Source organism: Mirounga leonina, unplaced genomic scaffold (assembly GCF_011800145.1).
Source record: "Mirounga leonina isolate KUSES-001 unplaced genomic scaffold, KU_Mleo_1.0 Mir_454, whole genome shotgun sequence".
Lineage (NCBI taxonomy): Eukaryota > Metazoa > Chordata > Mammalia > Carnivora > Phocidae > Mirounga > Mirounga leonina.
The window spans coordinates 354,999-375,406 of NW_023270763.1; the positions used below are offsets into that span (position 1 = coordinate 354,999).

The 20,408-nt window shown below is 59.7% G+C and overlaps 1 protein-coding gene across 4 annotated transcripts in view; it reads right to left on the minus strand.

Annotated features, from left to right (window-relative positions):
- Nucleotides 1–363: 363 nt before the first annotated feature.
- Nucleotides 364–20,408, minus strand: part of PRKAR1B (protein kinase cAMP-dependent type I regulatory subunit beta) — an 88,227-nt gene continuing 68,182 nt past the window's right edge. For all 4 annotated transcript variants that reach the window (XM_034988203.1, XM_034988201.1, XM_034988202.1 and 1 more), the window contains 4 exons: nt 19,067–19,127; nt 13,721–13,842; nt 2,091–2,172; nt 364–1,726 (listed from right to left, as the gene is read on the minus strand). In XM_034988203.1, the coding sequence (XP_034844094.1) occupies nt 1,554–1,726; nt 2,091–2,172; nt 13,721–13,842; nt 19,067–19,127 (438 nt within the window). In that variant the 3' untranslated portion in view covers nt 364–1,553. The remainder of the gene's footprint in view (nt 1,727–2,090; nt 2,173–13,720; nt 13,843–19,066; nt 19,128–20,408) is intronic.

The window sequence follows — 20,408 nt, forward strand, 5'->3', positions numbered from 1 at the left end:
CCACAGGGACGAACCCCGAGAACACCAGCCAGACACGGAAGGACACGCATGGGGACCCCACTCCCACGAAGTCCCGGAGTCAGACTCACGGACACAGAGGGTAGACGGCGGGGCCGGGCCTGGGGGAGCGGGTGGGGGTCCGTGCATCACGGGGACAGGGTCTCCGTGTGCGGGATGGAACGTTCTGGAGCTGGACGGGGCACGGCTGACAGCAACATGGATGTGCTCGGTGCCCCTGAAATGCACACTGAGAAATGGTTAAAGCGGTCAATTTTATGTTACATGTATTTCACCACAGTAAAAACAATAGAAAAACCCTCCTCTGTGAAGGATTTCAGACTAAAAGCGCAAGTCGGGAGGAGATACTTCATTGCACATTTAATATTACATGCAGCATTCAGAACGTCGCGATAAATAGGGCAGGCATCACAAAAAATCCACGGGCAAAGGCAGGGCTGGCCGGGGGCCACCTGGGACCGGCAGCCTCCCAGACGTGCGCAGGAAGAGCAAAATCGGGGTAACTGCACCATCTCGTTTGTGACTCCGGGAGCCACCATGAGGCTCTGCACCGCCCCCAGGCCTCTTCGTTCGCGGGGTGCTTGGACGGAAAACACATCTATGGGGGCACTCAGTGGATCATGGACTTGAGAGTGTGGGGCCTGGAGCTGTTTACTACTTTTCCTGCTTCAGGAGGGTGGGACCTTGGTCCACACTTGTCTCCCAGGGCAAGGGCACATGTCCAGTGGGCATCGCTGGACAACTCAGAAGGAGACCCTGGCTCTCACAACTTTACCCATAATGTGTCTAGGAAACCCCTCCCCTCCCTCAGAAAGTCTCCAAGAAGCTGCTTTGCAAACAAGTTGAAGAGCAGACGTCATCCAGGCCCCACCCCAACTCCAGGAGGACAATGCTCCCCAGATGGTGGAGCATCCCCAGCTCCAGCGAAGGCGATGGCACGCCACTCGACCCCGTCCCTCCTCTAAGGGTTCCTGTGAGCCTGGGTCCAGGGGCAAGGGAGGGTCACCAGAAGCTCTCATGCCTGTCGTCTCTGGCAGGACCCTCAGGAGCTGGGCCTTCTCTCCCTTACACTGACTTCCCCTGGAAGCTGGGGTCCCTCTGGGACACCCCCCTGGAGGTCAGCGAGCCACACTGGGGACTGCAGCCCTCACCCCGTGACATTCAAGGCCCCAGGGCACGGTGGCACCTGCATGGCCTGACCCAGCCAACCCAGCCCACCCGGGCCAGCCTGGACTCATGGCTGGCCCCTCGGCCACTGGGGGCAAGCTGGCTCGTGTGCCTCCAGAGGCTTGGGCCTGAGACGATGAGCCCACTGGCTGCAGAGGGGGAGGGACGTGGGGAGGGGCCGCCGGCATCTCCTCGGCCTGGGGGTCTTGGGGGACCTTTGTTTTTGCAATGCACAGGGTGACTGTTTTATTCCAAACATGAGTCCGGAGGGAGGGGCAGCCCCGGGTGTCCGGGGCGCCCACCCCCACAGCCCACGGATACAGACGAGCACGCCACCACACGGAAGCGGGGCCGCAGGCCTGCAGGGCTCAGACGGTGAGGGAGATGAAGCTGTTGTAACGCTGGATGTTCCTCTTGAGGATCTCGGAGCAGGGGCCCAGCACACGCTCGAAGCGGGGCCGGTCCAGCTTGACGCACTTGAGGGGCCCCCGGGCCACTACGGTGGCCGCCCGGGGCCGGTTCAGCAGCAGCGCAATCTCCCCTGGGGGGCGAGAGGGTGGTCAGGGGCCCGGCCCCCAGGGCTGCCCACACCGCTCAGTTCCGCTGGATTCCAACAAATACATGTTTAGTGTGAGCATGTCCCATGGAGTGTTGGGGTACAAACACGTGGCTCTCCATCAATCTGCCGCGACCCCACGTGGTGTGCAGCCTGGGCCCCTGCCAGAACTTGCGTGGCTAGGGGCTCGAGGTTATGAACTCCCGGGGGACGGCCATGTCCGGGACACATCCGTCGATGGCGCCCAGGCCTGCACCCCACACGACCCCTGCAGCTCTCCACCTCAGGGCCCTTCCAGGGACCCCCCAGTGAGACACGCACCCTGTGAGGGCGGGGACTCCAGACTCACCGAAGTAGTCAGAGGGCCCCAGGCGCCCCACCTCCACGTACTCCTCGTTGGGGGACCGGCGCTGGAGGACGGAGGCCGTGCCCTGCAGACGCCAAGGGGACATGTGAGGGTCAGCGGCTGGAGAGGGCAGTCACAGGTGAGGGGGTCACACCCAGCAGGGGGTCACAGGTAAGGAAGTCAGAGGTGAGGAGTCAAAGGTGAGGAGGTCACAAGGAGGGGCCACAGGTGAGAGGTCATCCAGCAAGGGGGCACGCCCAAATCCCCTTCTTGCCAGCTTCCGTTCATGTGCCCCCCCTTCTAAGCTGAATTCGGGGTTCTCCTCCTCAGGGACAGAAGGATGTGGAGTCAGAACCTCGCTGGGTTCTGGCCAAGAGCATGAGGCCGCCATAGGCCATACGGTGGGGAGAATCTTGGAGCTGACCTTGAGCTAGCTCTCAAGGACATGGCTCTCCAGCGGGATGGGCGTGGCCTCAGGTCATTCACCCAGTGAGCAGTGTGGCTCCCCCCGACCCCCAAACAGGGGTGTCTACAGACGCTGCGGCTCAATGATTAACGCAGGCCTTAGAGGCCAGCACAGGGCACGCCAAGCACATTTCAGCCGAAGTCTCCCACTCCGAGGGGACCTGCAGCCTCACACCCGGGCAGGAACGGGCTGAAGCTCTGGCACTGCGTGGGTTCTGACCCCAGGGCCCCTTCGCCTGCCAAGCCACGTGGGCTAGTCCTCTGTTTGCGGGGACCAGACACCAGCCGCGTCCATACCTTCCTATTCTACACCTGTCGGCGGGCTGGTGCCGCCGTGCAGACTAAAAGGGAGGCTTTATAAACTCCCCAGAGCACCCAGTCGGTGCTCAACACTGACCCTGCAAAGTGGGTGTCGATAAACGGCGTCCCTCCCGCAACCAAGCCCCCCGCGGCTGGGCTCAACGGCCTCCCGAATAACGGAGCCACTGGGAGGGGCCACCAGCTTCTTCATGGCTGCCAAGGGGACTGAGGCCCGGGTAGGACGTGGGCCCCTGCACCCCCCGCTGCCCTCAGCCGTTAGGGCGCGCCCACAGCTCTGCAGCCCAGCACCCCAATGCCCTTGCAGCACGAACAAACGTGCTCTTGTTCCAAGGTGGGCTCAGTTCACCGGCTCACTGTCTCTGGCCGGGCCGTGTGCGGGTTAATGAGTAACTCCCACCTCACCTGTCATAAGACCCTGCTGGTGCCGTGGTGCCTGGAATCTCTGGGCACCAATCGGCAGCCCCTCCGGCTGGATTCCCCGAGCTCGCCCCCGATCCGGCCGTGGGGCCACTCGGCTCATGGGCCTCTGGGGTGTTTATGAAGCTGGCTGATGGATGGCGCCAGACGTCTAAACAGCCAAGCGACGCCACCACCACCCAGGAGTTGCGGCTGGTGGGGGGCCTGGAGAACACTGTTCCCTCCCCGAGCCCCTGGGAGGAATGGAGTCCTGGCCCCCACTGCCCACGCTGGGTCTTCCTGGCAGCGAGACATGGGGCAGGTCACCCGAACGCCACATGCGGTTGCTGCCGCCATGAGAGCCTGGGCCCCCTGTGCTCAGGGCCGCCATGACAGGCATTATTTTTCTCGATACCCTGTTGTGCCAACCTAATTCTCTTTCACATTTATGTCCTTTACCTTGTGATGCATGTAATCTACATGCCTTTCACTCCCATTTTAGACAATTTTCCAATTTACAATGGGATCATTTTCTTCCTCCAAAACCCCAGGCATGGAACTGGAGGCCTTTGGTTTGCAGAATTATTCGGTGACACTCTCCAGGCCTACAGTGTCCCTTCAGATGCGTTGAACTCCCAACATCGGCAAACCCAAGCGGAGGTGGCTGAGGGCTACTGGGATTCCGCTGCCCAGATGTGGGTCAGGGACCTGGGCTCATTCCCACCTCCTGCTCTGGCGACCTCAGTCCCTCCTGATGGCCCAGTAGCTGCCGTGGTTCCGGGAGTCACCAAATGTCTCCCCATGCCATCAGCAGGAAGAGAACCCACTTCTTCCTCCTGCAGCTCTATCAGCAGGAAAACCTTCTAGAAGCTTCTGGCAACCTTTCCTCTTGCTGCATTGACCCAAGCAGGTCAGATGTTCACAGAGCCACTGCTGAGAGGGTGGGCACCAACGGGGAGGGCTGGAGGTCCGGGCTGCCTTCACAGGAAGGAGCAGGGATGGGCTCGGGGTGGTGGGGCCAGCACGGGTCGGCCACATGGACGCTCACCTGAGACCACCATCCCCCGTGTGACTGGTACCATATCCCTTCTGGTGGCACACAGAGCCACGGCCACATGAGACGAGGCCACCGACACGGGGGAGCACACGTGCCCTGCCCACACGCCCTCGGAGGACGTGTGCACTCTGGCACGCGGGTGCGTCACTGTCCCAGCCAGACGGCAGCGAGGTAGGCACCTACAGGGGGAGCCCTCGGCAAACACAGGGCAGGGAACAGCGCCGTCTGTCGTGGGCCGCAGCCCCAGGCCTCCTTCGTGGGTAGATGTGACCACGTGGCCACGTTCTCACAGACAGACTCCCTTTGCGTGGCTGTCACGCTGACCGCGGGCAGCAAGGCGCAGTGGGGGCACCAGGGGGAAGGGCCACGTGGGACAGCCTCCCAGCCCAGGACACACGCTCACAAGAAGACACTTCGTTCTTCCAGGTGCGCTGTTCCAGGGCCTCTGTCCCAGCAGCACCGACTCCCCCACCCACACACCATCCCCCAGCACCCAGCGCAGGACCGTCGAGGACTGCTCTGTCTGCCCAGTGCCGGCCCGAGCCTGGAGGGCGCAGACCTCCACCCAGCGGAGCGTGGTTCCCACGACATGACACGCCCCGGTCCTGGAAATAGCCCTCCCCTCCGAGCCCTGCTTCCCAGACCACCGTAAGGGCAGCACGGACACCCTCGCGGGACTGCGAGTTGGAATGTTCTGGGCTGGAAAAACACACTTGCCAAAAGTCCAGATCATATTCCCCAAATTTCTCACTTAGTGATTCTAACCCTGGTCTGAAAATAAATCAGGTCACACGGAGCACGGCTGGGAGGACGCAGGAGAAAAGCGTTAGCACAGGCATCGAGGGGTGGGGATTATAAATGACCCGTTTCCTTCAGCGTTTTGCTGATTTTTCCCAAAAGTTTCCTATGAAATCAAAAACCAAAATAAACATTTTGGTTTCCGACAACGGGCAGGTAATGACTTTCGTGAGAAAGACCCAGCGAGGCGGCGGCAGAGAACAGCCGGGTGGGGCGGGCACTCGGGGAGCACGCCTGGCCCCAAGCCTGTCCTCCGGACCTGCGCTGCGTGTGCAGCAGGGACCCTCGCCGCATCCATTCTCTTGGGCGTGCCTTCCCACGCACAGTGCACGGAGCGACCCCCTGCACCCGCCCGCCGTCTTGGGAGCCCCACCCTGGTGGGATGGCAGCCGTCATCGAGTCGGTTGGACTGCGGGCTGGTGGCGGTCGCCCCAGTGCCCGCTGGACCCTGATGGCCCCCAGTGGAGGGGGGAGGGACGAGGCTCGGGAGGGGCGGGCGTCCATCAGACGCTGCTGTGCCCGTGGACAGCTGAGCACCAGCTCTGTGGCTCCTTCTGCGTAGACCAGTGCTGTACGGACAGCTGCCACATCAGAGGGACACGCCGGGGACACTCGTCTTGCGGCCCACTGCTGGCGTCCGGACTTCCGGGGGGCGGGGCCTGCGAGTCCTGAGTCCCCGGGGAGCCCTGGCTCCAAGGTGGGGGACTCGACACCCCAAAACCTGGCTCGTCCAGAACGACGCATCTGTTAGGGTTTACCCGTCTTCGGGGCAGTGATGCGCATGCTGCTCAGCCCTCCTCCCGCGGGTCCAGGAACCGGGCGGGATCACGCAGGGCCCCGCGGCCAGCACGCACACTGCACGCTGCCCCATCTGGGAGCACCTGCAGGCCTGTGGGCGCACGCGTGAGCAACAGACAAGGTCTGGGAACGCAGGCCGCCGGGGCACCTCTGGCCTTGGGGGGTGCGTTCTCCATCTGGGGAAATGCCCCCCCAGACTCCTGGAATTTCTTATGCTGAGAGCAAACCCAGGAAGAACCGGTCAAGGAGAAGGCGCTTGTCAGGAATGCTCACAAGCCGCCGTGGGGATGGGTGGAGGAGGGAGGTGGGGGGGTGGACGATGCTTTCCTGACTCTTCCGGGTCACTTCCAGCAAGTGACACTGTCATTGCACAATTTTTAAATTTTTGTGGGTTTTTTTTTTTTTTTTTTTCCAGAAAAGGCTCTCGTCTGAGCTCCAGCCTCGACCACCAGCAAGTCGACTTGTACAGCCTGAGATTCTTCGTCCACGGAATGGTCTGGGGGCAGCCGGTGCCAAGGCCCCGGGTCACACGGACGTGCACTTATCTGCCCTCAAGCCCGTGTGCCAAGGTCATTCCGGAGCCCAGAGCGCCTGGCCTGCCCGGGTCCGGCCTGAGGGGTCGGCGGGAGGTGCAGGCGTTCCCAGTGGGGAGGCCATCGGGCGACGAGGTGGAGACACATCAGAGCCCAGGAGGGGCCGTCGGAGCCGCCCCAGACGGAGCCCCTGCTGGGGTCACAGCAGCACAGATGGTGACCCTAGGGGACATCCAGGCACCAAGTCAGCGCTGGTGTGGGTAGAAGCAGACCCCTCAGATGCAGCCATCACACTCCCTGGTATTTACCCGAAGGGCCAGGATGAAAACTTATATCCACATGAAACCCGCGCAGGGATGTTTACGCACTTTATCCGCGACAAACAAGATGCCCCTGAGCAGGTGAGTGGCTTCCCCATGTTCCATGCAGACAGTGGGCTGTGATTCCGCACACCGATAACAGAGAGACCCACCTGAATGTCACACCGTGGGACCCCGACGACCAGACGCCCTGGGGAAGCAGAGCTGTGCACACAGCACAGGAGGGCTGCTGCCAGGGGCTCGGGGCAGAGGGATGAACAGGTGGGACGCAGGGGACCTTCAGGGCCGGGAACACTGTGGGACAAGCGGCGGTGGATACCGGCTGTCACCATCCAGACCCACAGAATGCGCGCCCACCCAGAGGAACCCTCGCACCAGCCGTGGTCTCTGGTGACAACATGTCCGCGTGGGATCACCAGTCGCGATAAATGCCCCGTGTGGGGGACACTGATCATGGGGCAGCCTGTCCTGGGCGGGGAGGGGGGCAGGGGGATATGGGAAATCTTGGTTCCTTCCACTCAATTCTGCCATGAACCTCAAACTGCCCTAAAAAATGAAGTCTTAAAAATCAGGGAGCAAGAACTTCTCTGAAAACCCTGTTGTCTCTCATTCTGGGGACCTGGGCCAACAGGCCAGCAAACACCTGTGACCTCAGGTCGCCCCCACCAGGCCGGCAGGACAAAGGTCTGGGCGCTAAGAGAGGGCGCCAATGCGGGGCCCCGGGCACTCTGGAAACGGGCTTCTTCCAGTTCGGCCCAGAAGGGAAGTTGCTAGAGAAGTCTGGGACAGTCGGCCATCCTTCATCACCGACCTGCAGCCTCTGCCTGGACACACACCTTTTGTCCATCTCCTCCGTCTGGACCTCAAACCTCAGCCCAGCCTGCCCACCACACCTTCCCTGTCGGTGGGCGTCAGGCCCACCCGCTACCACCGCGGGTCACCGCGCCACCTCCAGGGACCCCTGCGTTGGCCTGGGACCCAAGGCGAGTCTGGGCCAGCTCAGTGAGACTACTTCCCTCCTCCCCAGATAAATACCTAACGGCCAGCTGCTGCTGCCCACCCCCCAGCCGGGCACACAGTGAGGGCACTGCACGGGCCAAGTCACAAAAGACCCCAGGCAAAGAAGAACACACCCAGCGGGGCGTGTGGCGACCCCCTTCCTGCTCCCCGAGATCCTGGTGATTTTGCATGCCCACCGACGGGGTCCACGCGTCTGAGCGGCAAGCAGGGCGAGCCCCTGGCCAGAAGGTGGCCTGGGGAGAAGTGCGGTGCCATAGATCCAGCACCGTGGACATCCACAAAATTAATCTGCTAAGAGAGCAGATAAACCACATCTGGAGTTTCCATGGCAACGCCTTCCTGGCTGCCACCTGGTGCAGGACGGCGCGAGAAGCTCTCTGTCGGAATTTTATGGGAACCAGCTGCCCTCAACGCCCCCAGCCCCGGCCTCGGCAGGGTCCTCGTGGGCGTGCAAAGTGGGGCCATGTGGCCAAGGACTGAGACCTGCCCACATCATTGTCCGTTTTCCTGGAGCACGGGAACCAAGAGGCAGATCCTGACTCTCTCTGTCCTGATGCCCTCTGCCTGGGGAGGCCACGGCCAGTCCCACCCCATGGGCTGCTGCAGGTCCGGCCCTGGGAAGACCCGGGTACTTTCTCCGTGTCTGTCAGCAGGGTTTAGGTGGCAAGGATCTCACTCAATGGCTGAGAACGTTTTCCAAGAGCTCTGGGGATCCAGAGTCGAGGGGATTCAGACACAGCTGGTGTCTGCAGAGCTGGGAGACAGGGAGACCACCTTCCCCAGGAGGGGCCCTGCTCTGGCAGAGGCCCCCCGGGCTCAGCTGAGGCCGGGGATCCTGCAGTCCCGCTCGGCCTTCCAGGCTGGGCTCCCACCAGCCGGCAGGTGTTCATGGCTCACTAAGTGTCTGTGGGGGCCAATGCTCACACCTGTGCAGGGCAGGGGGTCTCTGCCAGGCTCAGCCACACCTGGGGGACCCGCGGGGAGGACACGCACAAGCAAGCAAACTCGATGACCATCTGCCAAAACGGAGCAGAAACATTCAGCTAGAAAATGGTGTGAGGAGACAAGGGGCCCGGCCCCGCTTGTTGCTCTGAGGAAAGTAGGAAGCGCAGCACCAAGCCAGCCAGCCACGCAGAACCCCCAACCAGTGCTCCTCACGGCAGGTATGTCAGCAGGCGCCTGGCGCCCAGACCTGGGCCCCAGGGCCCGACACACCCACCTGCACAGAGGCCGGACTGTTCTGGAAAAGCCAAGAAGCAGGTGCATCAGTCAGGGTTCTGCGGAGAAACCATCAATGGGATATGTGTGGACAGAGAGGTTCACGTCACAGAATTTGCTTGCACAACAGTGGGGACTGCAAGTCTAAAATCCGCAGGGCCAGCAGCTGGCAGGGGGTGTCTCTTCTCGGGGGACCACTGTCTTTTTTCTCTTAAGAAAGCCTTCAACTGAACGGATGAGGCCCACCCACACCACAGAAGACCCTCCCCTTCACACAACATCAGCTGATGTCAATGTTAATCCCATCTGAAAAATACCTCCTCGGAAACATCTGGTGTTGAGCAAACATCTGACATCTGGGGACCATGGCTTGGTCAAGTTGACCCATAAAATTAACCCTCACAGAAGGGACCCGCAGGGCTGGCCCCTTTCCCGCCGTCTCCACGGGGCAGGGGGTCACACTGCACGGTGGAATCCACAGGCGTCCCAAGAACTGGGGGTTAATGCGTTACAACGTGCGCATGTGCCATCAGCCGACTGAAGAGAGGACAATTCAAACCAGAGAGATCACGCGCCTGGACGCCTCCTGCAAAGTCTGCTAGAAGAACACAGGCCATCCTCACTTCACTTCCTCCATGTGAGGCGTGGGGGTCTCTGCTCCTACGGAAACATCAGCCACCGAACAGTCACCGGGTCTCCAGGACTATCTAACCCAGGGGACAGCGTCCCCGGGGAAAGTGCTCACTTTACAAAACCCAAAACCAGCACTAACTTCTGCTTTGTTCTATGACATTCTGGGTCGACTCCCGGGCGCCTGATGTGCCACCCAAACCAGGGACCACCCAGGGGGCCTCCTGAGCCAGCGGCGACACCCCCAAGGGACAGGTGTCCTCCAGCCGCACCTGTGGCGCCCCCAGGCAGCTCACTGGGCGCCGAGGGGAAGCAGGGCTGGCGGGCCTGACCCATCTGTCTGGCAGGTGTGGCCAGGGGGCCGCACAGCAAACAACAGGGAGCCTCTGATGCCTGCAAACCCCGAGGTCCCGTGTGACCCGCCCGACCTGGTTGATCACAGAAGAAAAGGGGAAAAAATCCAAGTTGCCAAGGAGACCACTTCAAATACATTTCCGGGAGTGTCGGGTTACATTCCAGAGCCTGCACACCCGCCCTGATGTGTGTGAGCCCCCACCCCCCTCAACGGGGAGGCCCCGGCCCCTGGACAGAGCCGTGGCGGTCACCATCACCCCACCGTCCTCCCCCTGCACCATCCCCTGGCTTGCCCCCAGCACACCCTCAGAGCCGGTCCCAAGAGACACGGACAGCCGCTAAGGGATGAGCAGCAGGGACGCCCCCCAGAGCCAGCACAGCACCGGGAAGGCCCCTCCCCAGAGTCACCTGAAGGCAGCAGAGAGGGAAGAGATAAACGTGTAAGACGAAGGGAGCAGCACTCACTCTATTTCTCGTGCCCTAGACGAGAACGAGGCGTGCCCGGAGACTCTGCGGTGCCCGTGCACACGCACACGCAGCAAATGCCCGCCCGGCACTCGGGAGCAAGGAGCAGGACCCCGGCCAGTGGGGTGTGAGGCGGACACTGCTGGGCTGTGCGGCCTTGGCTGTGTGTCCCCCGCCCCCAGGAAGGGATGCTGAGCACTGACCGGACCCCCTGGCGGGGGCCTGGGAACTCACACAACGCATCCTGGGCTCGGAAAGCGCCCTCTCACATCATCAGGATGAACACACTCGGTAACGGCTCCCTTCCCTGGCGTCCTGTGAGGGCCCCTGGCCAGTCTGTGCCTCTCACATGCATTTTACACTCTTTCTATCCGTGGCCTTGGACCTGGCTGGGAGGCGGCCTCGGTCACAGTAAATAACGGACAATTGTCTGGGCTGGCAAGAGTTACTCCCTCAGCTTTGAGACCACGAGCACTGAGGCCACCAACCTCAAAGCCTGCAAGGGCCTGCCGAGCAGGCTCTAGGGCTGGGTGGGGACTGAGGCTAAAAGGGCCCTTTCCCACCCCAAGGGGCCCGCCCCTCAGATCTGCTGGTTGTGGCCAGATAGGGATACAGGTCCAAGGCGGTCAGGTAGCAGATTTTTAAAGGGAAGAGATCCAGATTGTTATGGGAAATATCTTGATTTTTAAATACTGACAATTAATTCAAATATTTTTTTAAAAAATACCACACAGGCCAATACAAACGCGTCTCTGGGCCAAATTGGCCCTGTGAGCACCAGCTTCTTATTCATGAATTTAAACCTAGAGCAGGAAAAGATCTGTGCCTTTAAGCTAGCATCACGTCCTCCCCTTGGTCATCAGAGCCGCCCGAGGGTGGCTCCACACGGGCATCACTCGTGGTGACAGCTGAGGAGGACAGACAGGCAGCTCCAGGGCTCAGGGACTCCTCTCACAGGGCCTGGCCAGCCTGGCCGGGTGCTCTCACTTGGGAGTCTCTGCGGGCGCAGGCAGGTGGCCGCTCTTGTGGAGATGCAGCGGGCTGGACATCCAAGGGGGGGCGTCAACTGGCCGCTGAACTCGGAGCTCCAGGCCCCACGATAAGCCAAGCCCTGCGGGCATCTCGGCACGGCCACAGGCGCCAGGAAAAAGGGCCCCACAGGTTAGAGGGTCTGAGAGCCCCCACGACCAGCCTGAGTGCCCTATGACAGGGCTGACACGTCCCAGGGGTCTGGCGAGTCGCCAAGGCCCTCCCACGAATCAGACTCCACCTGCCCAGGAGTGCAGCAAGGACCCTGCAATCGGTCACATCTACTGCAGATTTGGGGAACGGGGTGGCTGAAGGGACCCCCTCCACCTCCGAATGAGTCTCATGTTCTTAACCGCGAAATGCTAGGCCCACACAAACCCAGACAGGGTGTCACATCCAAGGCCACAGGAGAGAGGTCAGATGGTCTGGGGCGTGGGGGCACAGGGGTCGGCCACATGCCACCGCAGAGGGGACGGCACCCCACCTGCCCCTTCGTCCAATGGTACTATGGCTGCGAGGCAGGACGAGCTTTCTGCAGAGGCCCTGGCTTTCCTCCTGGACGTGCAGGAGGACAACACAGGATAAAAACGGGGTCTCCCCACCAAACTCCGCAGCAGAAGTCTCGGGAATGTCGCCTCCGGGAGCAAAGACGAGCCTGGCCAGCCTTCCGCCCCGATGACTGGTTCTGCATCACGGTGGACCAGAATCAGCATGCGTCCTGCCTGGGATTTATTCATTCCTCCTTCCTTCCTTTTCCCTTTTCAAGGAAATGTTGTGTTAAGTGGGCCTCCTGCCCTAAGGACCTCGAGCCACACCGCCGCGAGCGCTTCCCCGTGCTGGGGACGCCTTCAGAAATATCTATGCGGCTTTCAAGGAGCTCAGGCTGGAGGCAGCCTCCTTTGCTCATACATGTGCATGGGCTGCCTGCCTGCCACCTGCAAGCAGGGTTTGTCCCAGGCACGGTGCTAGGACGGGGCGGGGAAGTGACCAGGTCCCCACGAGCATGCTCGCGGTATGACCCGGAACCTCCCGGTGCCTCAGATGCCCCCGCAGACCCGCCTCTCCCCTCCTGCTGTTCTCCAGCTGGACTCCACGGCCTTCTGAAAATTTCCTGCTGGAAGGGGCAGGCAGGCAGGCTGGCGGCAGAGAGGAGGGACTCCGACACGCCCTCTCGGGAAGGGCTTTGCACGAGCCCAGACTAAAGTTGCAAACCAAATTTGTGTTTCTGTCCGCAGGGTCTTATCTGTGTCGCTCGTGCTTTATGGGCTGCATGTCACCGAGGTGGGTGAGCGCCGGCAGAGCGGGGCCCAAACCTCACCACCCGCATCGACAACCTGGCAAGTTCTCCTTCTCTTAATCTAAGCCAAGAAAGTGGCTCACAAGTGCTGACCTCTGTGTCTGAGACCCAGCAGTGACTGCCCGCCGCCACGCCAGGCCACCACGCCAGGCCACCACGCTGCCACGCCGAGGGCTCCCTTTGTCCGGTGGCAAAATGCACAGCTGAAGAATGTGCTCTAATGAGCATGAACGTGAAATCCTTCCGCCCCTGAGCGCCAGAGGAGGAGGATGCGAGCCCAACAGACGGCAGCATACCTCTGGCCCTGCGTCATCAGGGCTGCCCCCACCACGAGGCGGGCCCCCCATTCATTCCGGGCAGCGCCTGGGCGGGGGCTCGCTCTGGGGGTCTCAGCGAGCCCAGCCCCGGGACAGGCGGCCACAGCAGCTGCTCGCCCCTGTCAGTGACAGGCTTGAGCGTGGCCGCCACGGATTACAGCCCCAGAGCCAGCTGTCGCGGGGCCTCGTCAAAGGGACTCGTGCGTGTCCAGGCTGAGGACCTGGAACCATTTTTAAAAAACTAAACTTTTAGTTTGAGATCATTGTGGGTTTGCACGTAGTTCTAAGAAACAGTGTGGAAAGATCCCTACATTTACGCCTTTCCCCCAACGATAACACACAAAACTATAGGTTCTGGCGTGGATTCATGCTCCCCACCTTCACTGAGCCCACACATGTTCAGTCCTGTGTAGCCACCACACGTGTGGGCCTAGGCACACGGCGCCATTTTCTAAGAGGAGACCCTTCTGATTCTCAAGGCAAGAAGACGGGTCAGTGCGGGCCGGAGGCTGTTATCGGGACAGAAGACAGGAGGGTGGAGGGCTGGGGTGGCGCATGCAGGAGCAGCAAGGGCGGGACGCCCTGCCCCCTGCACCCCAACCGGGCAGCACTCACCTCCGTGATGATGAAGAAGTCATCCCCAGGCTCCCCCTGGACCACGATCTTCTCTCCGTCCTCAAACTGCGCGGGCTCCAGGGCGTCTGCCACGGTCAGGCGCTCCCATTTCTCCAGGGACTCTAGAGCGGGCGACAAGGAGACCCTCACCACGGCGTGCACCCCCGCTCTGCACCCCAGTGCTCTCTCAGGAAGCACCGCAGGTCAGCCTTTGCTAAGACAGCAGTGAGTGAGACGGGGAGCGCGCTTCCGTGCTGGGAAGACCTGGGCGTTCCACCAGTGAGTTGGGCGGGATGTACTGGGCTAGCGCTCCATCCCCGGCAGGGAGACAGGGTCTCGGATAGGGCGCTGTGCTCACACGCATCACGGTTTAGCTTAGGTGATGGGTGCTGGAACTGGGGCCTGTGAACCCAGCGTGAAAATAGACATCTTCAGACGTAAGCTGCCTGTGTTCCTGCAAAAACACAATCACGGCTAAGCACTGGGGCTACTACGCGGTTTAAAATATTTCAGAGCAGTTGGAGCGATTACCCGTCCAGAAAAAACACCATTCATCACGGTTCAACTGCAAATGCACTTATGTTGCAGGGCTGGGCAGAGCGCACCTTCCATTATTTTAGGTCAAATCACTGAATTCCAATGCCACGCTCTCAATCTTCACAGCTCGCGAATCCTAGATACCTTTCCGCCTCTCCCTGCACCTTCCCTTCCCCGTCATTGTCCATCCCTAGCTCTCAGGAAGGAAAAGGAAAAAAACGCAATACGCTCCTTTGGAAGAAAATAACGATTATCTGATTAACTATTTCTTTTTTGGCAGAAAAACCTTCCCTGGCCTATACTTATCAGATGCTACTTAAGTAGGTCAGCGGCTAAAAATACAAAGCAAAGCATTTATTTTAGAACTGGGTTAGGAGCGGGATTTCTCTGCTTTAAGATGCCTGCCAATGCTGCGCATTGCAAAGGACGAGCTTCTGCGGAGCCGCCAGCACATGCACCCCGCCAGCCCATCCGGAAAGGTCTGCACAGCCGGGGCTGCTCGGACACCCGAGGCCGGTGGCGTTCCCACGCGGAATGAGTCTGTGCTCGGGGGAAGTCGGCATGCAGGCCGGCCTGAGGGCCACGCGGCATGGAACTCTGCGAGTCACACAACCAGGGGGAAGCCGTTCCCACTGTCCCATCAGCAGGTTTCTCCGTTCCATCTGAAACGTGCCACACTCTGGGGTCCGAAAGTCGAGACATGCAAAGCTGTGTCCCCCAGCATCAGGAATCTCAGGAGACACTGGGGGGATGGCAGTTTGTTGCCCCGGGTTTTGAACTGTACCCAGTCTCTGAGGCGACGCAGGACACACAAGCCCTGGGGGCATTTTCATGGCATTCGGGGTCCTGAGTCTCAGGGTTCCGGGGGCTGACCGTCCCCCCTACAGATGGGCCCTTTTCCTGAGCGGGATTTCAACTCTGCACCTGGACTGTATGTGAACACAGGCAGGCAGGCGTCCCGCCAGCAGCCACAGCCCAAGACCACACAAGGCGCCAGACGTGGAGCCCCAGGGTGGCTTCCCCCAAGCCTGCCAGGTTCCGTGCCCATCACGGGCCGACCCCGGTGTCCATGCGCAGGACCCTCCAGGCCCTGAGTGCACACTGCCACCTCCACGCTCCTTCCGGCCGACAGAGGGATGGAGCTGAGGGCAGGCCGGTGGAGAGCAAGGCCTCCCAACGCCGGCCGCAGGCATCTCTCCAGAGGATTCTCTGCAGCCGGGGTGACTGAGGGCGAAGATTAGTCTCGTGGTTGCTCCGCCCGACGGCCACGGAGAAACACTGGCTGGTACCAAGCTTGTGGACGGGGACTGACCGGAGAGTGTAAGAGCGCCTGGCGCCAGTAAAGGGAGGTGGAAGGTGACCGTGGGCCCCAGGGTCCTGGGTTCGGGGATTTCTCATGGGGCTAAAATACCCTTCACGCAGCCCCTATGAAACCGTGGGGACCAGCTCATGAGGCGGCCAATTTTCGCTTCTCTGAGTACGGCACTGGCCACACAGCCCAGCGTCCCCTCCTAGGACACGTCCAGACCAGACGTACCTGCAGAGGCACAGGGGTGCCTCCCATCACCTCCACTGGGGGTGACCAGAAGGTTCTGGAACCAAGGAGTGGTGACAGGGGCAGACGCCCTCAAGAAATGGCTGACACGGTGCGTGCTGTGTGATGAGCTTCCACCACCAGAGGAGGAGAGGAACCGGAACCTTCCCTCACCATCTCACAGGGTCTCCGCGAGGACGTGGGGTCAGAGGCCCCGCGGCGCCCTCCCTGCCGGACCTACTTTACTGTTCTGTGTTAAATTACTCACATTCACTACAAAGAACTCAAGAAATACAGCAAATCGTAAAAAATGTGAAAAACTGCCAAGTGCCACCCAGAAATAGCCGCGGCGACGTCACAACCTCGCTGTGTCTCCAGTCACAGACCCAGACAGAAGGACAGACAGAAAGACAAGCAGAAATACTCTTATAAACGTGACCCACCAGCTGTGTCGCTTTTTCAACGTAAACTCTTAACTCTACTTTGCTTAAATTTAACACAAGAAAAAGAAGCCAAAAGTAACCAGGTATTTTTTTCAATGTAAGATACATTCTTTTCTAAAAGATTTCCCTAAGAAAGATCATAAAAAAAACCAGTCCTCAGATTGAACCATATGGAATGCCCACCTTTTAGGTCAAAAGGGGTAGAAAACGGGCCATTTCAGGTGGCTCGACTCGGCAGCGGCGCTGGCTCCGTGTTAGGACGAGCTGGCCCCACCTGGCCTCCCCACGGGTTTTGGGTTCTGCTCCCTGGTGTGGCCTGTGAAGGCGCGAACGCACTGCAGGCCACCCACCCTGACCGGGGTCTTCTGAAACCCGCCTCGGGGGCGCTGGCCCTCCGCGGGCACCGCGGCACCTCGGGCCTGGCCGGGGGCGCCCTGTGCACCGTCTCCGGGTGGCTCGTCCTTCCACATCCCCTGGCGCCCTCCCCAGGGGTCCTGCCCACCACTGCGCCACAGCTACCTATGCCATTCCAGCGCGTCACTGACTGACCCCGTGCTCAACCTCGTCCACTTTTCTTCATTTGGAGAAAAGGATCAACCAAAAAAGTAGCGTGAACAACATAACCAACCTCTGTCCTGAATAAAATCGTATGAATATTTTGTCACAATAGCTTCAGATCTATTTGTTCAGGTTTTTAAAATTTTTTAATCTTTTATTAGCGAAGCACAGTTGACCTTCAGGTCTGTTTTCTAGAGACCCCCTGACATCACGCTCGAGCTGACTTCTCTCCCTCCCCTGAGGCCATGGCCTTGGGCTTTCCCGTAAGACAGCCTCACAGACGCTACGGAGGGCTGCCCGCACCACCCACGCGTGCGGCTTTCTGCGCGAGATCTGCGTTGACCCCGGAGCTCTGGCGCATTCGCGTGACCGCGGTCCATCCGCACGATGCGGCTGACTTCACCTTGTTTCCCTCCCAGTCCTCGTGGAAGCTGCTGCAGCGAATGTCCATGGCCGTGTCTCTGTGCCCTTGCGGGAAATGCCCAACGGCGAAGCTGTAGGGCGGGGGGCACGCAGCACCGGCTCCGCTCCCAGGACCCCAGCCGACCTCCGAGGCTCTGGCCAGGATGCTCTCCCACCTCTTCCCTCCGCTGCTTGCTCACTGGATTTGTGTTCTTGAGAAAGGCTACTGCCCTGGATCTGTCTGCTGTTTCTGTGGAATGCCTTCTTCCTGAGTTCTGGTCTGTGTGTCTGTGAGCTTTTCTCTGTAGTTCTGGCTCCTGCGGCTGGTCTGTGCGGCCGCTGTAGTGCTTCCCTCCACTTGCCCAAGCTTGCTACGAGCTGGTGTGGGGGCGTCCTCCTGCCCTCCCCTCCAACCCTCCACTAGAAGGGCAGGCAGCGAGCCCTCTCCTCGTCCCTCTGGTCTGGACAGCAGGGACCGGGCAGAGGAGAGCCCAGCTGGGAGCCAGGGCTGCTCCAGGGCTGAGGGCAAGCCCAGTGTCCCCCCCAGCTCACACCATGCAGGCAGGGGAGCAGCCGTGGGACTGGGATTGCTGCCCCAATCCTACGCCCTCATCCATGAGCGTCAGCCCTTTGCTTCTCTCCCTTCCTCACTCCATTACGTTCTTGGAAAAGGAGGATACCTTTCATTCAGCATCTTTACCCAGCAGCCTGGCCTGGGCTTGCTGCTGGGCGGTGGTTTCCAGCGGTTCCTGGAGGCTCAGCACTCAGCTGTCCCTCACCTTCCCAAGCACAGCCCCTCCCATGGGCTAGAGCCTCCTTGTCCAAAGTGCAAGTCGCCAGCCACATGTCAGAGGCTGGACACAGATAAGGAACATCAGCTTCATTGCTGAAAGTTCTGCCAGAAAGGGCTGGTCTGCATCAGCACGTGATCATCACTCACGGTACAGAAACTTCAAAACACTTAAAAACCCTTGCTGGTGAAAATTTTGTTGACACTTCTGAAAATCAACAGAAATGGGGCCATTGTGTTTATCACACCCCAGAAGAAGGAAGGGCAGAAATGCAGCAGGAGAAACCACACTTAGGAAAACACCAAAACAGGTCGTGGGAAGAAGCTCAGCACAGTGGGCCGCCTTTACTAGAACACGAATTGGGCTTGCAGCTCAGAACTGATGGACATGGAGGAAGGGCTGGAGGTGACACTGGTGGTGGAGGGACAGACAAGAGGAGCTCACAGGATGAGGGCACAGACACTTGAGGAAAGGATAATGGTGCCCTAGGGGACTAGACACAGAGCTCTTGGTGTGTGTATGCACATACACGTGTGATCGTGACTGTGTGTGCACGCATGTGAGCGGGCATGCGTGTGCATGCATGTGGGTGATCGTGCATGTGTGTGCACACATGTGAGCATGCCCGTGTGGGGGGCATGCGTGTGCATGCATGTGGGTGATTGTGCATGTGTGTGCACGCATGTGAGCATGCCTGTGTGGGTGCATATCTGTGCATGCATGTGGGTGAGTGTGCCTGTGCATACATGTATATGCCTGTGTGCACGCATGCATGTTTGCATACGTGTGATCATGCTTGTGTGGGGGCATACATGTGCATGCATGTGGGTGAGTGTGCCTGTGCATACATGTATGTGTGTGAGCATGCCTGTGTGGGTGCATGTGTGTGCATGCACGCATGTAAGCACGCCTGTGTGGGTGCGTATATGTGTGTGTTCCAATCTTGCACATCACCAAGGGCGCTGAACCTGCCAGGCATGCAGGGAACGTGGAAATGGGTGGGGCCAGCAGGCAGGACTCAGACGAGACTGGAGGAGGCCACGCGGCACAGAGCATTGTACACGGGGCCAAGGCCACTGACCCAGGATGGAGACCTTGCTGAGAAACTCCTCATACATCTTGCGCTTTCTCAGTGTGCTGCCCTGTTTAGGAGAAAGAAGACAGAGAAGGTAGGTCTTCATGCCTGAATCGTTTCAACATCTCCAAATTTCCCCAAATGACTCTGAATCCTTTGAGGATTCCATGTCTTGGAAGCCCCTCAGAGACCCACCCCGCACCTCCAGGCAGCTGCCCCTCCCCTGGCTAGCCTCAGCAACCTCATCAACCTCATCCAGCCTGGGCTGGTGACAGGTCCACACAGTGAGCACTCAACCAACCAGAGTCCTGCGCTCGGCCTTCCATGGGCTGAGGGCAGGTGTCCCCAAGGTAGGATGGTGAGGGGCGCTGTCTGGGCAGCCTCACCGCACCCCCACACCTCCCCCGGACACACACATCTGGAGAGATGCTGGGGCCAGCGACAGAACCACATGGGCGATGCGTTAGAGAGGGGCAGCCAGCGTTGGTGAAGTCTCTGGACCAGACATGCCTGAAACTGGTACTTGGGGAAAAAAGCGAATGAGTTGCTTCTTTCCCATCCAAAAGCTGACTGAATAAGACAAAACCAGCAAACAGGATCCCGTCAGTCTTTATGTGAATTAGAAATGAGAATCCACTCCAAAAATTAGAATCTGAATGTGAATTAGACAAAGGCACCCCCTTCTTCAAGTGTGCATCCCAGTGAGCTGGTGGCCCAAGCAAATAAGGAAGCCCAGCCTCCCAGTGGCCAGCACCAGCTTGGCAGGTAGAGAGCAGCCTGGACTTCAGCCCCTCACCCTGCCTCCCGGGGCCTTTGGACAGTGTACACATTCCACAACTATACATGGTAGCCCTGCCAATGAGTACTGGTAAGTACGGCACATTCAGAAAACAGGGATGTGTGGTCCACCAGCAGCCTTATCCATCAATGGGAGCTGGAAGTTAACCTGTGAAGTGAAAAGGATGGAGAGTCCAGTGACCACAGACTAGACACCTGACATGGGAAGGGGTGTGAGGAAAGATGGTAACAATGAAAAAGTGCTTAGGCCAGGGCAATGGTGGGTCCTCCAGACACTTGGGATGATTACCCTCATCCCCAGAGGAAGAGGCAGGCTCAGAGGGGCAAGTGACCACCTAGACTGTGATCACAGGAGCAAGAACGAACCCAGACCGGGCTCTACAAGTCCCAAAGCTTGGTGATGATGATGATGGTGATGGTGGTGATGAAGATGATGGTGGTGATGGTGAGGATGGTGATGATGGTGGTGATGGTGATGGTGGTGATGGTGATGGTGGTGGTGATGGTGAGGATGGTGATGATGGTGGTGATGTTGGTGATGATGGTGGTG